This window comes from Oncorhynchus tshawytscha, linkage group LG19 (assembly GCF_018296145.1).
Source record: "Oncorhynchus tshawytscha isolate Ot180627B linkage group LG19, Otsh_v2.0, whole genome shotgun sequence".
Taxonomy (NCBI): Eukaryota; Metazoa; Chordata; class Actinopteri; order Salmoniformes; family Salmonidae; genus Oncorhynchus; species Oncorhynchus tshawytscha.
The window spans coordinates 50,736,282-50,751,858 of record NC_056447.1 but is presented as its reverse complement, the minus strand read 5'-3'; the positions used below and the strand labels follow the sequence as shown (position 1 = coordinate 50,751,858).

At 46.3% G+C, this 15,577-nt stretch overlaps 1 protein-coding gene across 1 annotated transcript in view; it reads left to right on the top strand.

The window, feature by feature from the left end:
* The window catches only part of LOC112219046 (methionine aminopeptidase 2-like), a 22,476-nt gene extending 8,732 nt beyond the window's left edge, over positions 1-13,744 (top strand). Inside the window, exons 6-11 of the mRNA XM_042301164.1 lie at positions 788-969; positions 2,479-2,573; positions 5,041-5,137; positions 7,670-7,773; positions 12,815-12,930; positions 13,379-13,744. Coding sequence (XP_042157098.1) covers positions 788-969; positions 2,479-2,573; positions 5,041-5,137; positions 7,670-7,773; positions 12,815-12,930; positions 13,379-13,631 — 847 coding nt within the window. The 3' untranslated portion in view covers positions 13,632-13,744. The remainder of the gene's footprint in view (positions 1-787; positions 970-2,478; positions 2,574-5,040; positions 5,138-7,669; positions 7,774-12,814; positions 12,931-13,378) is intronic.
* The last annotated feature ends 1,833 nt before the right edge of the window (positions 13,745-15,577 follow it).

Sequence of the window (15,577 nt, the reverse complement as noted above, 5' to 3'; positions counted from 1 at the left end):
CTGTCTGTCCTTGTTCCTGTCCGTACCTGTCTGTCCCTGTCTGCCTGGTCTGTCCCTGTCCGTACCTGTCTGTCCCTGTCTGTCTCTGTCCCTGTCTGCCTGGTCTGTCCCTGTCTGCCTGGTCTGTACCTGTCTGCCTGGTCTGTACCTGTCTGTACCTGTCTGTCCCTGTCTGCCTGGACTGTCCCTGTCTGTCCCTGTTCCTGTCTGTCCCTGTCTGTACCTGTCTGTCCCTGTACCTGTCTGTCCCTGTCTGTCCCTGTCGGTACCTGTCTGTCCCTGTCGGTACCTGTCTGTCCCTGTCTGTCCCTGTCTGTACCTGCCGGTCCCTGTCTGTACCTGTCGGTCCCTGTCTGTACCTGTCGGTCCCTGTCTGTCACTGTCTGTCCCTGTCTGCCTGGTCTGTCCCTGTCTGCCTGGTCTGTACATGTCTGTCCCTGTCTGTCCCTGTCTGCCTGGTCTGTACATGTCTGTCCCTGTCTGTCTCTGTCTGCCTGGTCTGTACATGTCTGTCCCTGTCTGTACCTGTCTGCCTGGTCTGTCCCTGTCTGTCCCTGTCTGCCTGGTCTGTACATGTCTGTCCCTGTCTGTCCCTGTCTGCCTGGTCTGTACATGTCTGTCCCTGTCTGTACCTGTCTGCCTGGTCTGTCCCTGTGTGTCCCTGTCTGTACCTGTCTGTCCCTGTGTGTCCCTGTCTGTACCTGTCTGTCCCTGTGTGTCCCTGTCTGTACCTGTCTGTCCCTGTGTGTCCCTGTCTGCCTGGTCTGTCCCTGTCCCTGTGTGTCAGTGAACGACTGGAGGACTGCAGTAGGAGGCTGATCAAAGAGAACGGTCTGAAGGCTGGCCTGGCATTCCCCACAGGCTGCTCAATCAACCATGTTGCTGCCCACTACACTCCTAATGCTGGTGACCCCACAGTCCTGCAGTACAACGACGTCTGCAAGATAGACTTCGGCACGCACATCAACGGTCAGTGAGTTCAGTTTCAGTTCCGTCTGTAGTTTGGTTTTGTGTTACTTCAATCAATCAATCAATCAAATAAAATGTATTTATATAAATAGACTGGCAGGCACATCAATGGTCAACACTGGCACTGAGTTCTGTCAATCAATCAAATATTTTTAGAAAGACTTATTTTTTTATTTTTTACATCAGCAGGGGTGTCACAAAGAGCTTTACAGTTACCTGGGCTAATGTCTGTACCTGGTGTCACAAAGAGCTTTACAGTTACCTGGGCTAATGTCTGTACCTGGTGTCACAGGGCTTTACAGTTACCTGGGCTAATGTCTGTACCTGGTGTCACAGGGCTTTACAGTTACCTGGGCTAATGTCTGTACCTGGTGTCACAGGGCTTTACAGTTACCTGGGCTAATGTCTGTACCTGGTGTCACAGGGCTTTACAGTTACCTGGGCTAATGTCTGTATCTGGTGTCACAAAGAGCTTTACAGTTACCTGGGCTAATGTCTGTACCTGGTGTCACAGGGCTTTACAGTTACCTGGGCTAATGTCTGTATCTGGTGTCACAGGGCTTTACAGTTACCTGGGCTAATGTCTGTACCTGGTGTCACAATGTGCTTTACAGTTACCTGGGCTAATGTCTGTATCTGGTGTCACAGGGCTTTACAGTTACCTGGGCTAATGTCTGTACCTGGTGTCACAGGGCTTTACAGTTACCTGGGCTAATGTCTGTATCTGGTGTCACAGGGCTTTACAGTTACCTGGGCTAATGTCTGTATCTGGTGTCACAAAGGGCTTTACAGTTACCTGGGCTAATGTCTGTATCTGGTGTCACAAAGGGCTTTACAGTTACCTGGGCTAATGTCTGTATCTGGTGTCACAGGGCTTTACAGTTACCTGGGCTAATGTCTGTATCTGGTGTCACAGGGCTTTACAGTTACCTGGGCTAATGTCTGTATCTGGTGTCACAGGGCTTTACAGTTACCTGGGCTAATGTCTGTATCTGGTGTCACAGGGCTTTACAGTTACCTGGGCTAATGTCTGTATCTGGTGTCACAGGGCTTTACAGTTACCTGGGCTAATGTCTGTATCTGGTGTCACAGGGCTTTACAGTTACCTGGGCTAATGTCTGTACCTGGTGGCACTTGCATTCTACAGCAGTAATAGTCAATCCGCAATACTGAATGTTTTTGATCCAGCATTTTAATGCTGTTACACCTGACTCAACTAATCAACTGACCTTCAACCTCTTGATGAGCTGAATCAGGTGTTTAACTGCTGAACTGGGACCAAACCCTGCAGTAGTGCAGATCTACAAGGATCACTATTTTAAAGTCTTCCTTTATCTTGTAGGACTTTATTTAGACATTACATATTAAAATAGAGCTGTAATGATCTGATAGATTGTAATCACACTTCTGACCCATACTTTTGTAAATACCACCTAAAACAGGAAGGTGAGATCAAACGTTACGTCATGTCGTTGCACTTGGCTGATATTCATGATGTCTGTGTTCCAGGTCGAATCATTGACTGTGCCTTCACCGTGACCTTTAACCCAAAGTACGACAGATTACTGGAGGCTGTGAGAGATGCTACCAACACAGGCATCAGGGTAAAACAACCCATTTATCCATCCATGCACTATGACTTTGGTTCCCATTGTTCAGTGGGTTAGACTAGAGCATGTAAAAAAAAAGAAGACCCTTCCTTTCAGCCAATCATCAGGTTTAAATGGACATTTTGACTATGGCCCCTCCCACTCCAGGTTAGAGTGGTTATAGTTGTTGACAGATGAAGAAGTAAGTTTGGCTTGCGACCAAGTTATCAGTGTGTTTTACTTCTATGATGTGTGTGTGTGTGTGTGTGTGTGTGGTGGTGACCAAGAGATAACACACCTCTGGATATGGACGCATCTGCCTGGTTCTTGCCGGGCCTTCTGTAGTGGGGTCAGACCAAAGTAGGCCATCTGTAGTGAGGTCAGACCAAAGTAGACCATCTGTAGTGGGGTCAGACCAAAGTAGACCATCTGTAGTGAGGTCAGACCAAAGTAGACCATCTGTAGTGGGGTCAGACCAAAGTAGACCATCTGTAGTTGGGTCAGACCAAAGTAGACCATCTGTAGTGGGGTCAGACCAAAGTAGACCATCTGTAGTGGGGTCAGACCAAAGTAGACCATCTGTAGTGGGGTCAGACCAAAGTAGACCTTCTGTAGTGGGGTCAGACCAAAGTAGACCTGTAGTGGGGTCAGACCAAAGTAGACCATCTATAGTGGGGTCAGACCAAAGTAGACCGTCTGTAGTGGGGTCAGACCAAAGTAGACCTGTAGTGGGGTCAGACCAAAGTAGACCTGTAGTGGGGTCAGACCAAAGTAGACCTGTAGTGGGGTCAGACCAAAGTAGACCTTTAGTGGGGTCAGACCAAAGTAGACCGTCTGTAGTGGGGTCAGACTAAAGTAGACCTGTAGTGGGGTCAGACCAAAGTAGACCTGTAGTGGGGTCAGACCAAAGTAGACCTGTAGTGGGGTCAGACCAAAGTAGACCGTCTGTAGTGGGGTCAGACCAAAGTAGACCTGTGGTGGGCTCAGACCAAAGTAGATTGTCTTTAGTGGGGTCAGACCAAAGTAGACCTGTAGTGAGGTCTGACCAAAGTAGACCTTCTGTAGTGGGGTCAGACCAAAGTAGCCCTGTAGTGGGGTCAGACCAAAGTAGACCTTTTGTAGTGGGGTCAGACCAAAGTAGACCTGTAGTGGGTCAGACCAAAGTAGACCTGTAGTGGGGTCAGACCAAAGTAGACCTGTAGTGGGGTCAGACCAAAGTAGACCGTCTGTAGTGGGGTCAGACTAAAGTAGACCTGTAGTGGGGTCAGACCAAAGTAGACCTGTAGTGGGGTCAGACCAAAGTAGACCGTCTGTAGTGGGGTCAGACAAAAGTAGACCAGTAGTGGGGTCAGACCAAAGTAGATTGTCTTTAGTGGGGTCAGACCAAAGTAGACCTGTAGTGAGGTCTGACCAAAGTAGACCTGTAGTGGGGTCAGACAAAAGTAGACCTGTAGTGGGGTCAGACCAAAGTAGATTGTCTTTAGTGGGGTCAGACCAAAGTAGACCTGTAGTGAGGTCTGACCAAAGTAGACCTGTAGTGGGGTCAGACCAAAGTAGACCTGTAGTGGGGTCAGACCAAAGTAGACCATCTGTAGTGGGGTCAGACCAAAGTAGACCTTCTGTAGAGGGGTCAGACCAAAGTAGACCGCCTGTAGTGGGGTCAGACCAAAGTAGACCGCCTGTAGTGGGGTCAGACCAAAGTAGACCGTCTGTAGTGGGGTCAGACCAAAGTAGACCGTCTGTAGTGGGGTCAGACCAAAGTAGACCTTCTGTAGTGGGGTCAGACCAAAGTAGACCATCTGTAGTGGGGTCAGACCAAAGTAGACCGTCTGTAGTGGGGTCAGACCAAAGTAGACCTGTAGTGGGGTCAGACCAAAGAAGACCTTCTGTAGTGGGGTCAGACCGAAGTAGACCGTCTGTAGTGGGGTCAGACCAAAGTAGACCGTCTGTAGTGGGGTCAGACCAAAGTAGACCTTCTGTAGTGGGGTCAGACCAAAGTAGACCGTCTGTAGTGGGGTCAGACCAAAGTAGACCTTCTGTAGTGGGGTCAGACCAAAGTAGACCTGTAGTGGGGTCAGACCAAAGAAGACCTTCTGTAGTGGGGTCAGACCGAAGTAGAGCCAGCATTAAGTCACATCTACAGCCAACTGCTGAGACGACTCTAGCTAGCTGTTTTTACAGTGCACGCAACATCAGGGTTGTGTGTTTGACTCCCGCATGGGCCACATAATACTGAATATATCTGTTAATGTTGACAGTTCTGTAATCCGCTTTGGATAAAAGCTTCTGCTAAATGACCATATTTTGGATGCTAGCTAACATCCTAAGAGGATATGTGATGTAACTCTCACTCCCCACTCGTCTGATAATGAGCTCTGCAGAGATGGTTGGTTGATGTTTGCTTGTGTAACTGTCAACTCATGTCTATTTTGTGACCCCTGTGGAGAGAGCTTGTGTAACTGTCAACTGTTTTCTGTGCCAGTGTGCGGGGATAGATGTGCGTCTGTGTGACGTGGGTGAAACCATCCAGGAGGTCATGGAGTCTTATGAGGTGGAGATAGATGGGAAAACATACCAAGGTATCTCTCTCTCTCTCTCTCTCTCTCTCTCTCTCTCTCTCTCTCTCTCTCTCTCTCTCTCTCTCTCTCTCTCTCTCTCTAATATATATATATTACTGTATGTATATACACATGCCTTGCAAAAGTATTCATCCCCCTTGGCGTTTTTCCTATTGTGTTGCATTACAACCTGTAATTTAAATAGATATTTATTTGGATTTCATGTAATGGACAGACACAAAATAGTCCAAATTGGTGAAGTGAAATTTAAAAAAATAACTTGTTAAAAAAAGAAGAAGAAAGAAAAGGTGTAAACTGTTGGAACCCATCGAACAGGAAGGAGCTGGAGCAGTGTATGTACACTTCTGACTTCAACTGTATATACACATAGATATATTACTGTGTGTGTATATATACACATAGATATATTACTGTGTGTGTATATATATAGATATATTACTGTGTGTGTATATATATAGATATATTACTGTGTGTGTGTACACATAGATATATTACTGTGTGTGTACACTTCTGACTTCAACTGTATATACACATAGATATATTACTGTGTGTGTATATATATAGATATATTACTGTGTGTGTGTATACATAGATATATTACTGTGTGTGTGTATATATAGATATATTACTGTGTGTGTATATATATAGATATATTACTGTGTGTGTATATATATAGATATATTACTGTGTGTGTATATATATAGATATATTACTGTGTGTGTATATATATAGATATATTACTGTGTGTGTGTACACATAGATATATTACTGTGTGTGTGTATATATAGATATATTACAGTATGTGTATATATATAGATATATTACTGTGTGTGTATATATATAGATATATTACTGTGTGTGTGTACACATAGATATATTACTGTGTGTGTGTATATATATATATAGATATATTACTGTGTGTGTATATATATAGATATATTACTGTGTGTGTATATATATATAGATATATTACTGTGTGTGTATATATATAGATATATTACTGTGTGTGTGTACACAGATATATTACTGTGTGTGTGTATATATATATAGATATATTACAGTATGTGTATATATATCTTACTCTCATATATATATATATATATATTTATATATATATATATATATATATATATATATATATATATATATATATATATATGAGATTACGATATATTATTGTGTGTGTATGTACAGTTGAAGTCGGAAGTCATTGAAGTGGTTTTTCAACCACTCCACAAATTTCTTGATAAAGGAACTATAGTTTTGGAAAGTCGGTTAGGACATCTACTTCGTGCATGACACAAGTAATTTTTCCAACAACTGTTTACAGACAGATTATTTCACATATAACTCACTGTATCACAATTTCAGTGGGTCAAAAGTTACACTAAGTTGACTGTGCCTTTAAACAGCTTGGAAAATTACAGAAAATTATGTAATGGCTTCTGATAGGCTAATTGACATCATTTGAGTCAATTGAAGGTATACCTGTGAATGTATTTCAAGGCCTACCTTCAAACTCAGTGCCTCTTAGCTTGACATCATGGGAAAATCAAAAGAAATCTGCCAAGACCTCAGAAAAACAATTGTAGACCTCCACAAGTCTGGTTCATCCTTGGGAGCAATTTCCAAACGCCTGAAGGTACCACGTTCATCTGTACAAACAATAGTACGCAAGTATTAACACCATGGGACCACGCACCCATCACACCGCTCAGGAAGGAGACGTGTTCTGTCTCCTAGAGATGAACGTACTTTGGTGCGAAAGTGCAAATCAATCCCAGAACAACAGCAAAGGACCTTGTGAAGATGCTGGAGGAAACAGGTACAAAAGTATCTATATCCATAGTAAAACGAGTCCTATATCGACATAACCTGAAAGGCCGCTCAGCAAGGAAGAAGCCACTGCTCCAAAACCGCCATAAAAAAGCCAGACTATGGTTTGCAACTGCACGTGGGGACAAAGATCGTACTTTTTGGAGAAATGTCCTCTGGTCTGAAAGAAGAATAGAACCGTTTGGCCATAATGACCCTCGTTATGTTTGGAGGAAAAAGGGTGAGGCTTGCAAGCCTAAGAACACCATCCCAACCGTGAAGCACCGGGGTGGCAGAATCATGTTGTGGGGGTGCTTTGCTGCAGGAGGGACTGGTGCACTTCACAAAATAGATGGCATCATGAGGAGGACAATTATGTGGATATATTGAAGCAACATCTCAAGATATCAGTGAGGAACCCAATCATACTTCCAAAGTTGTGGCAAATGGCTTAAGGACAACAAAGTCAATCCTATAGAAATGTGATGAAAGAAATAAAAGCTGAAATAAATCATTATCTCTACTATTATTCTGACATTTCACATTCTTAAAATAAACTGGTGACCCTAACTGACCTAAGACAGGGAATTTTTACTAGGATAAAATGTCAGGAATTGTGACAAACTGAGTTTAAATGTTTTTTTGCCTAAGGTGTATGTATTTTTGCCTAATAAATACATATATATATATATATTTCTTAATTTTTTTCCTATGTAGTAAAGCCAATCAGGAACCTCAATGGCCACTCCATCGGCCAGTACAGGATACATGCAGGCAAGACTGTCCCCATCGTCAAGGGAGGAGAAGCTACCAGAATGGAGGTGGGTACTGACTGGTGACTGACTGAGTACTGTCTGGTGACTGACTGGGTACTGTCTGGTGACTGAGTATTGACTGGTGACTGACTGAGTACTGACTGGTGACTGAGTACTGACTGGTGACTGAGTACTGACTGGTGACTGACCGGGTACTGTCTGGTGACTGAGTACTGACTGGGTACTGAGTACTGACTGGTGACTGACCGGGTAATGTCTGGTGACTGAGTACTGACTGGTGACTGACTGGGTACTGTCTGGTGACTGACTGAGTACTGATTGGGTACTGTCTGATGACTGACTGAGTATTGACTGGTGACTGACTGGGTACTGTCTGGTGACTGAGTACTGACTGGGTACTGACTGGGTACTGTCTGGTGACTGAGTACTGACTGGGTACTGACTGGGTACTGTCTGGTGACTGAGTACTGACTGGGTACTGTCTGGTGACTGAGTACTGATTGGGTACTGTCTGGTGACTGAGTATTGACTGGTGACTGACTGGTGACTGACTGGGTACTGATTGGGTACTGTCTGGGTACTGACTGGTGACTGACTGGGTACTGTCTGGTGACTGAGTACTGACTGGGTACTGATTGGTTACTGTCTGGTGACTGACTGAGTATTGACTGGTGACTGACTGGGTACTGATTGGGTACTGTCTGGGTACTGACTGGTGACTGACTGGGTACTGTCTGGTGACTGAGTATTGACTGGTGACTGACTGGGTACTGTCTGGTGACTGACTGAGTATTGACTGGTGACTGACTGGGTACTGTCTGGGTACTGTCTGCTGACTGAGTACTGACTGGGTACTGACTGGTGACTGAGTACTGACTGGGTACTGACTGGGTACTGATTGGGTACTGTCTGGGTACTGACTGGTGACTGACTGGGTACTGTCTGGTGATTGAGTACTGACTGGGTACTGATTGGTTACTGTCTGGTGACTGACTGAGTATTGACTGGTGACTGACTGGGTACTGATTGGGTACTGTCTGGGTACTGACTGGGTACTGATTGGTTACTGTCTGGTGACTGACAGGGTACTGTCTGGCGACTGAGTACTGACAGGGTACTGTCTGGTGACTGACAGGGTACTGTCTGGTGACTGACAGGGTACTGTCTGGTGACTGACAGGTTACTGTCTGGTGACTGACAGGGTACTGTCTGGTGACTGACCGGGTACTGTCTGGTGACTGACAGGGTACTGTCTGGCGACTGAGTACTGACAGGGTACTGTCTGGTGACTGAGTACTGACTGGGTACTGATTGGTTACTGTCTGGTGACTGACAGGTTACTGTCTGGTGACTGACAGGGTACTGTCTGGTGACTGACAGGTTACTGTCTGGTGACTGACAGGGTACTGTCTGGTGACTGACCGGGTACTGTCTGGTGACTGACAGGGTACTGTCTGGCGACTGAGTACTGACAGGGTACTGTCTGGTGACTGAGTACTGACTGGGTACTGATTGGTTACTGTCTGGTGACTGACTGAGTACTGTCTGGTTACTGTCTGGTGACTGACAGGGTACTGTCTGGCGACTGAGTACTGACAGGGTACTGCCTGGTGACTGACAGGTTACTGTCTGGTGACTGACAGGGTACTGTCTGGTGACTGACCGGGTACTGTCTGGTGACTGACAGGGTACTGTCTGGCGACTGAGTACTGACAGGGTACTGTCTGGTGACTGAGTACTGACTGGGTACTGATTGATTACTGTCTGGTGACTGACTGAGTACTGATTGGGTACTGTCTGGTGACTGACAGGGTACTGTCTGGTGACTGACCGGGTACTGTCTGGTGACTGACAGGGTACTGTCTGGTGACTGACAGGGTACTGTCTGGTGACTGACAGGGTACTGTCTGGTGACTGACAGGGTACTGTCTAGCGACTGACCGGGTACTGTCTGGTGACTGACCGGGTACTGTCTGGTGACTGACCGGGTACTGTCTGGTGACTGACCGGGTACTGTCTGGGTACTGTCTAGCGACTGACCGGGTACTGTCTAGCACCTGACCGGGTACTGTCTGGCGACTGACCGGGTACTGTCTAGCGACTGACCGGGTACTGTCTGGTGACTGACCGGGTACTGTCTGGTGACTGACCGGGTACTGTCTAGCAACTGACTAGAGACTGACTGATGATTAGGGCTCCCGAGTGACACAGTGGTCTAAGACACTGCATCTCAATGTAAGAGGCGTCACTGCAGTACTTGGTTCGAATCCAGGCTGCATCACATCCAGTCATGATTGGGAGTCCCATAGGGCGGCGCACAATATGCCCAGTGTCGTCCTGGTTTGGCCGGGGTCGACCATCATTGTAAATAAGAATTTGTTCTTAACTGACTCAATAAAGGTTTGAAAAAAAGACTGCGTGCTGACTGGTGGCGTCTTTTGCTCATTTGAACAGAGGCCTTTTCAGATGTTACCTCAGTACAATGATGTTAAACTTCTTCTTCTTCTCTTCTTTTTTTCCATCATGTCCGCAACAACATACTCAAGGTACACATCTCCTCTCTTGCAGGTTCATTCTGTTCAAGTGAAATTATATATACAAATAATAAAATCCTAGAGTAGCCTATAAATACAACCCTTAAGGAAGTGTAATAGCGAGAACATCTCTATAGAGTTACAAGGTGTTGAGATCAGCTCAGATTAACATCTCACACGTATAAACATACATACACACGCACACACACACACTCCAACACCTCCTTAGTCGTCTCCTTCAGTTCTTTAATTACACTTTTAGTCACATTATTGCACCTTTAAAATCACATTATTACACTTATAAGCACATTACCACCTGGAAGCATCAAGTAGCAATTATATCTCTAAACACGTCGAGTTCTCACCACTCAAAGTCAATTAATGACCAGTTCACTCACTAAAGGAGATATCGCCTAGACACCTGCCACATATCTTTAGAGATACCTAGATACCTGCTACATATCTTTAGAGATACCTAGATACCTGATACATATCTTTAGAGATACCTAGACACCTGCCACATATCTTTAGAGATACCTAGATACCTGATACATATCTTTAGAGATACCTAGATACCTGAGGATCTAAATATATTGCCCAGGTAAGGACCATATTGGTGAGGTCACAGACGTCAATTAGCCTGGTACCAGATTTGTCTGTGCTGTTTTGCCAACTCCTAAGGTGTGAGAATGACCACATTTGTTGGTAAGACAGCACAAACAGATCCGGGGTTTCAGGCTAAAGGTCCGTAGTTTATTAACCACCCACCCTGACACACACAGCTGCGATGCTTAACTCCATTTGGACAGAATTGAACATTTTAATTGGCGGGCTGCTGAGTGGTACGTTTTGCTGATGTTTTCAGCTAAGCCAGGAAGGGATGGATGAAGTTGCTGATGTGCCAGGTTAGAAGGTTTTATATTTAGCTGGAGTGAGTGGTGTTGGGTTAGGGCCATTACCCTCTTTGTATGTGTGTGTGTGTGTGTGTGTGTGTGTGTGTGTGTGTGTGTGTGTGTGCAGGCTTGCTTGCTTGCCAGCATGTGTGTGTGTGATCTCTGTTCTGCTGGAGTGTCAGCAGGGTGTGCCGAGAGGCTGCTCTCACTGGGGTGGAGTGTCAGCAGGGCGTGCCGAGAGGCTGCTCTCACTGAGGTGGAGTGTCAGCAGGGCGTGCCGAGAGGCTGCTCTCACTGAGGTGGAGTGTCAGCAGGGCGTGCCGAGAGGCTGCTCTCACTGAGGTGGAGTGTCAGCAGGGCGTGCCGAGAGGCTGCTCTCACTGGGGTGGAGTGTCAGCAGGGCGTGCCGAGAGGCTGCTCTCACTGAGGTGGAGTGTCAGCAGGGCGTGCCGAGAGGCTGCTCTCACTGAGGTGGAGTGTCAGCAGGGCGTGCCGAGAGGCTGCTCTCACTGGGGTGGAGTGTCAGCAGGGCGTGCCGAGAGGCTGCTCTCACTGAGGTGGAGTGTCAGCAGGGCGTGCCGAGAGGCTGCTCTCACTGGGGTGGAGTGTCAGCAGGGCGTGCCGAGAGGCTGCTCTCACTGAGGTGGAGTGTCAGCAGGGCGTGCCGAGAGGCTGCTCTCACTGGGGTGGAGTGTCAGCAGGGCGTGCCGAGAGGCTGCTCTCACTGGGGTGGAGTGTCAGCAGGGCGTGCCGAGAGGCTGCTCTCACTGAGGTGGAGTGTCAGCAGGGCGTGCCGAGAGGCTGCTCTCACTGGGGTGGAGTGTCAGCAGGGCGTGCCGAGAGGCTGCTCTCACTGGGGTGGAGTGTCAGCAGAGCGTGCCGAGAGGCTGCTCTCACTGGGGTGGAGTGTCAGCAGAGCGTGCCGAGAGGCTGCTCTCACTGAGTAATTATCTAAGCAGAGAGGAAGGGTGTCAGTGTTATCAGCTAATACCACAGGGTCTTGAATCACCACCACCTGATATGGTGCTTTTCCATTGAGACTTACCCCCACACCAGTGGGTCGGGTCGGACTTACCATTGCTTAATGGTACACTATAAGAACACTATAAGAGATTAAATAGTTACTGTAATGAACACTATAAGAGATGAGTTACTGTATTGAACACTATAAGGGAGGAGTTACTGTAATGAACACTATAAGGGAGGAGTTACTGTAATGAACACTATAAGGGAGGAGTTACTGTAATGAACACTATAAGGGAGGAGTTACTGTAATGAACACTATAAGAGATAAAGAGTTACTGTAATGAACACTATAAGAGATAAGAGTTACTGTAATGAACACTATAAGAGATGAAATAGTTACTGTAATGACATCAGCATTTATAGAATCCTCTGGAAAACCAATTGCTCATCTATGATGTTGATTCTTGTAAAAAGGAAAAATATAATCTCTAAACATCTACATTCGTTACCAGAAGGATTTCAATGACGTAAAAAAAAATGCTGTGAGTTTCTTTCCCTTTTTCCTTCTGCCAATAAAGGCTTTCAGTTTCAAGGACTTTGGTCTTATGTAAGTTGCAGATGGATTACGGTCAATCAGTTGTTTCTAGGATCTGCTGAGTTTTCGGTGTCCTCCTCTACCCTTCTGCTCTACAGGAAGGTGAGGTGTACGCAATCGAGACGTTTGGCAGCACTGGGAGGGGAGCTGTTCACGGTGACATGGACTGCTCGCATTACATGAAAAACTTCAACGTTGGACACGTGCCAATAAGGTCGGTCGCTCGGTTCGGTCGGCGCTCACTGAGTGTGAGCCTCACCTGATTTTAATGCTGAATGATAATACTGAACATCGATGCTAAGTAGAAATCTATACTGTAGATGTCATTCTGTTCACCATCGAGGACAATCGAGGGCGAATGACCCTGTTCAGTCTGATCCTTTCCAACGCGCTGATTCTTACAGTATACACCTGAACTGAATACTACTGTACTAATACAACAATGAACCCATAAACTACAGACACAAATTAGCCAGCTGGCTAAATCTGGAATTTTTACAGATATGTTGATCAATGTGGATTATCCTACTGCACTGCTCTCATAATCCTTATCGCTCTCCCCTCCTCCCCTCTGTGTCCCCGCCTCCTCCCCTCTGTGTCCCCGCCTCCTCCCCTCTGTGTCCCCGCCTCCTCCCATTGTGCTGTGTGTGTCCCTGTCGCAGGCTCCCCAGAGCTAAGCATCTGCTCAACGTGATCAACGACAACTTCGGGACGTTGGCGTTTTGCCGACGCTGGTTGGACCGGCAGGGAGAGAGCAAGTACCTGATGGCCCTGAAGAACCTGTGTGACCTGGGCATCATAGACCCGTACCCTCCTCTCTGTGACACCAAGGGCTCCTACACTGCCCAATACGAACACACCATCCTTCTCAGGCCCACCTGTAAGGAAGTGGTGAGCAGGGGTGATGACTACTGAGTACGTTCCCGTGGGCCAGCTGTCCTCGAACCAGGAAGAACAGGAAGACAAAGAATGAGAGAAGATACAGTATATCACAAAAGTGAGTATACCCCTCACATTTTTGTAAATATTTGAGTATGTCTTTTCATGTGACAACACTGAAGAAATGACACTTTGCTACAATGTAAAGTAGTGAGTGTACAGCTTGTATAACAGTGTAAATTTTCTGTCCCCTCAAAATAACTCAACACACAGCCAATAAACCGCTGGCAACAAAAGTGAGTACACCCCTAAGTGAAAATGTCCAAATTGGGCTCAATTAGCCATTTTCCCTCCCCGGTGTCATGTGACTCGTTAGTGTTACAAGGTCTCAGGTGTGAATGGGGAACAGGTGTGTTAAATTTGGTGTCATCGCTCTCACACTCCCTCATACTGACTGGTCACTGGAAGTTCAACATGGCACCTCATGGCAAAGAACTCTCTGAGGATCTGAAAAAAAGAATTGTTGCTCTACATAAAGATGGCCTGGGCAATAAGAAGATTGCCAAGACCCTGAAACTGAGCTGCAGCACGGTGGCCAAGACCATACAGCGGTTTAACTGGACAGGTTCCACTCAGAACAGGCCTCGCCATGGTCGACCAAAGAAGTTGAGTGCATGTGCTCAACGTCATATCCAGAGGTTGTCTTAGGGAAATAGACGTATGAGTGCTGCCAGCATTGCTGCAGAGGTTTAAGGGGTGGGGGGTCAGCCTGTCAGTGCTCAGACCATACGCCGTACACTGCATCAAATTGGTCTGCATGGCTGTCGTCCCAGAAGGAAGCCTCTTCTAAAGATGATGCACAAGAAAGCCCGCAAACAGTTTGCTGAAGACAAGCAGACTAAGGACATGGATTACTGGAACCATGTCCTGTGGTCTGATGAGACCAAAATAAACTTATTTGGTTCAGATGGTGTCAAGCGTGTGTGGCGGCAACCAGGTGAGGAGTACAAAGACAAGTGTGTCTTGTCTACAGTCAAGCATGGTGTTGGGAGTGTCATGGTCTGGGGCTGCATTAGTGCTGCCGGCACTGGGGAGCTACAGTTCATTGAGGGAACCATGAATGCCAACATGTACTGTGATATACTGAAGCAGAGCATGATCCCCTCCCTTCGGAGACTGGGCCGCAGGGAAGTATTCCAACATGATAACGACCCCAAACACACCTCCAAGACGACCACTGCCTTGCTAAAGAAGCTGAGGGTAAAGGTGATGGACTGGCCAAGCATGTCTCCAGACCTAAACCCTATTGAGCATCTGTGGGGCATCCTCAAAAGTAGGTGGAGAAGTGCAAGGTCTCTAACATCCACCAGCTCCTTGATGTCATCATGGAGGAGTGGAAGAGGACTCCAGTGGTAACCTGTGAAGCTCTGGTGAATTCCGTGCCCAAGAGGGTTAAGGCAGTGCTGGAAAATGATGGTGGGCAAACAAAATATTGACACTTTGGGCCCAATTTGGACATTTTCACTTAGGGGTGTACTCACTTTTGTTGCCAGTGGTTTAGACAATAATGGCTGTGTGTTGAGTTATTTTGAGGGGACAGCAAATTTACACTGTTATACAAGCTGTACACTCACTACTTTACATTGTAGCAAAGTGTCATTTCTTCAGTGTTGTCACATGAAAATATATACTCAAATATTTACAAAAATGTGAGGGGTGTACTCACTTTTGTGATATACTGTAAATCAGGGTCATGTTCATTGGATGCCATAACACGGATCTATTCACCACATGCAAATTCCACTCCGTTTATGTCCCTTTAATAACGTTTCTTATTGGACAAGTCTAGGTAGTCCTTCTGTGTTTCCGTGCGTTTTCTTTCAGTTTTGGTGCCTAAATGAACACGATCCCTGAAATATGTCCTCGACTGATGATAACATTTATGCAACGTTATTATTGTGATGTCATTTTAAGTTGCTTGA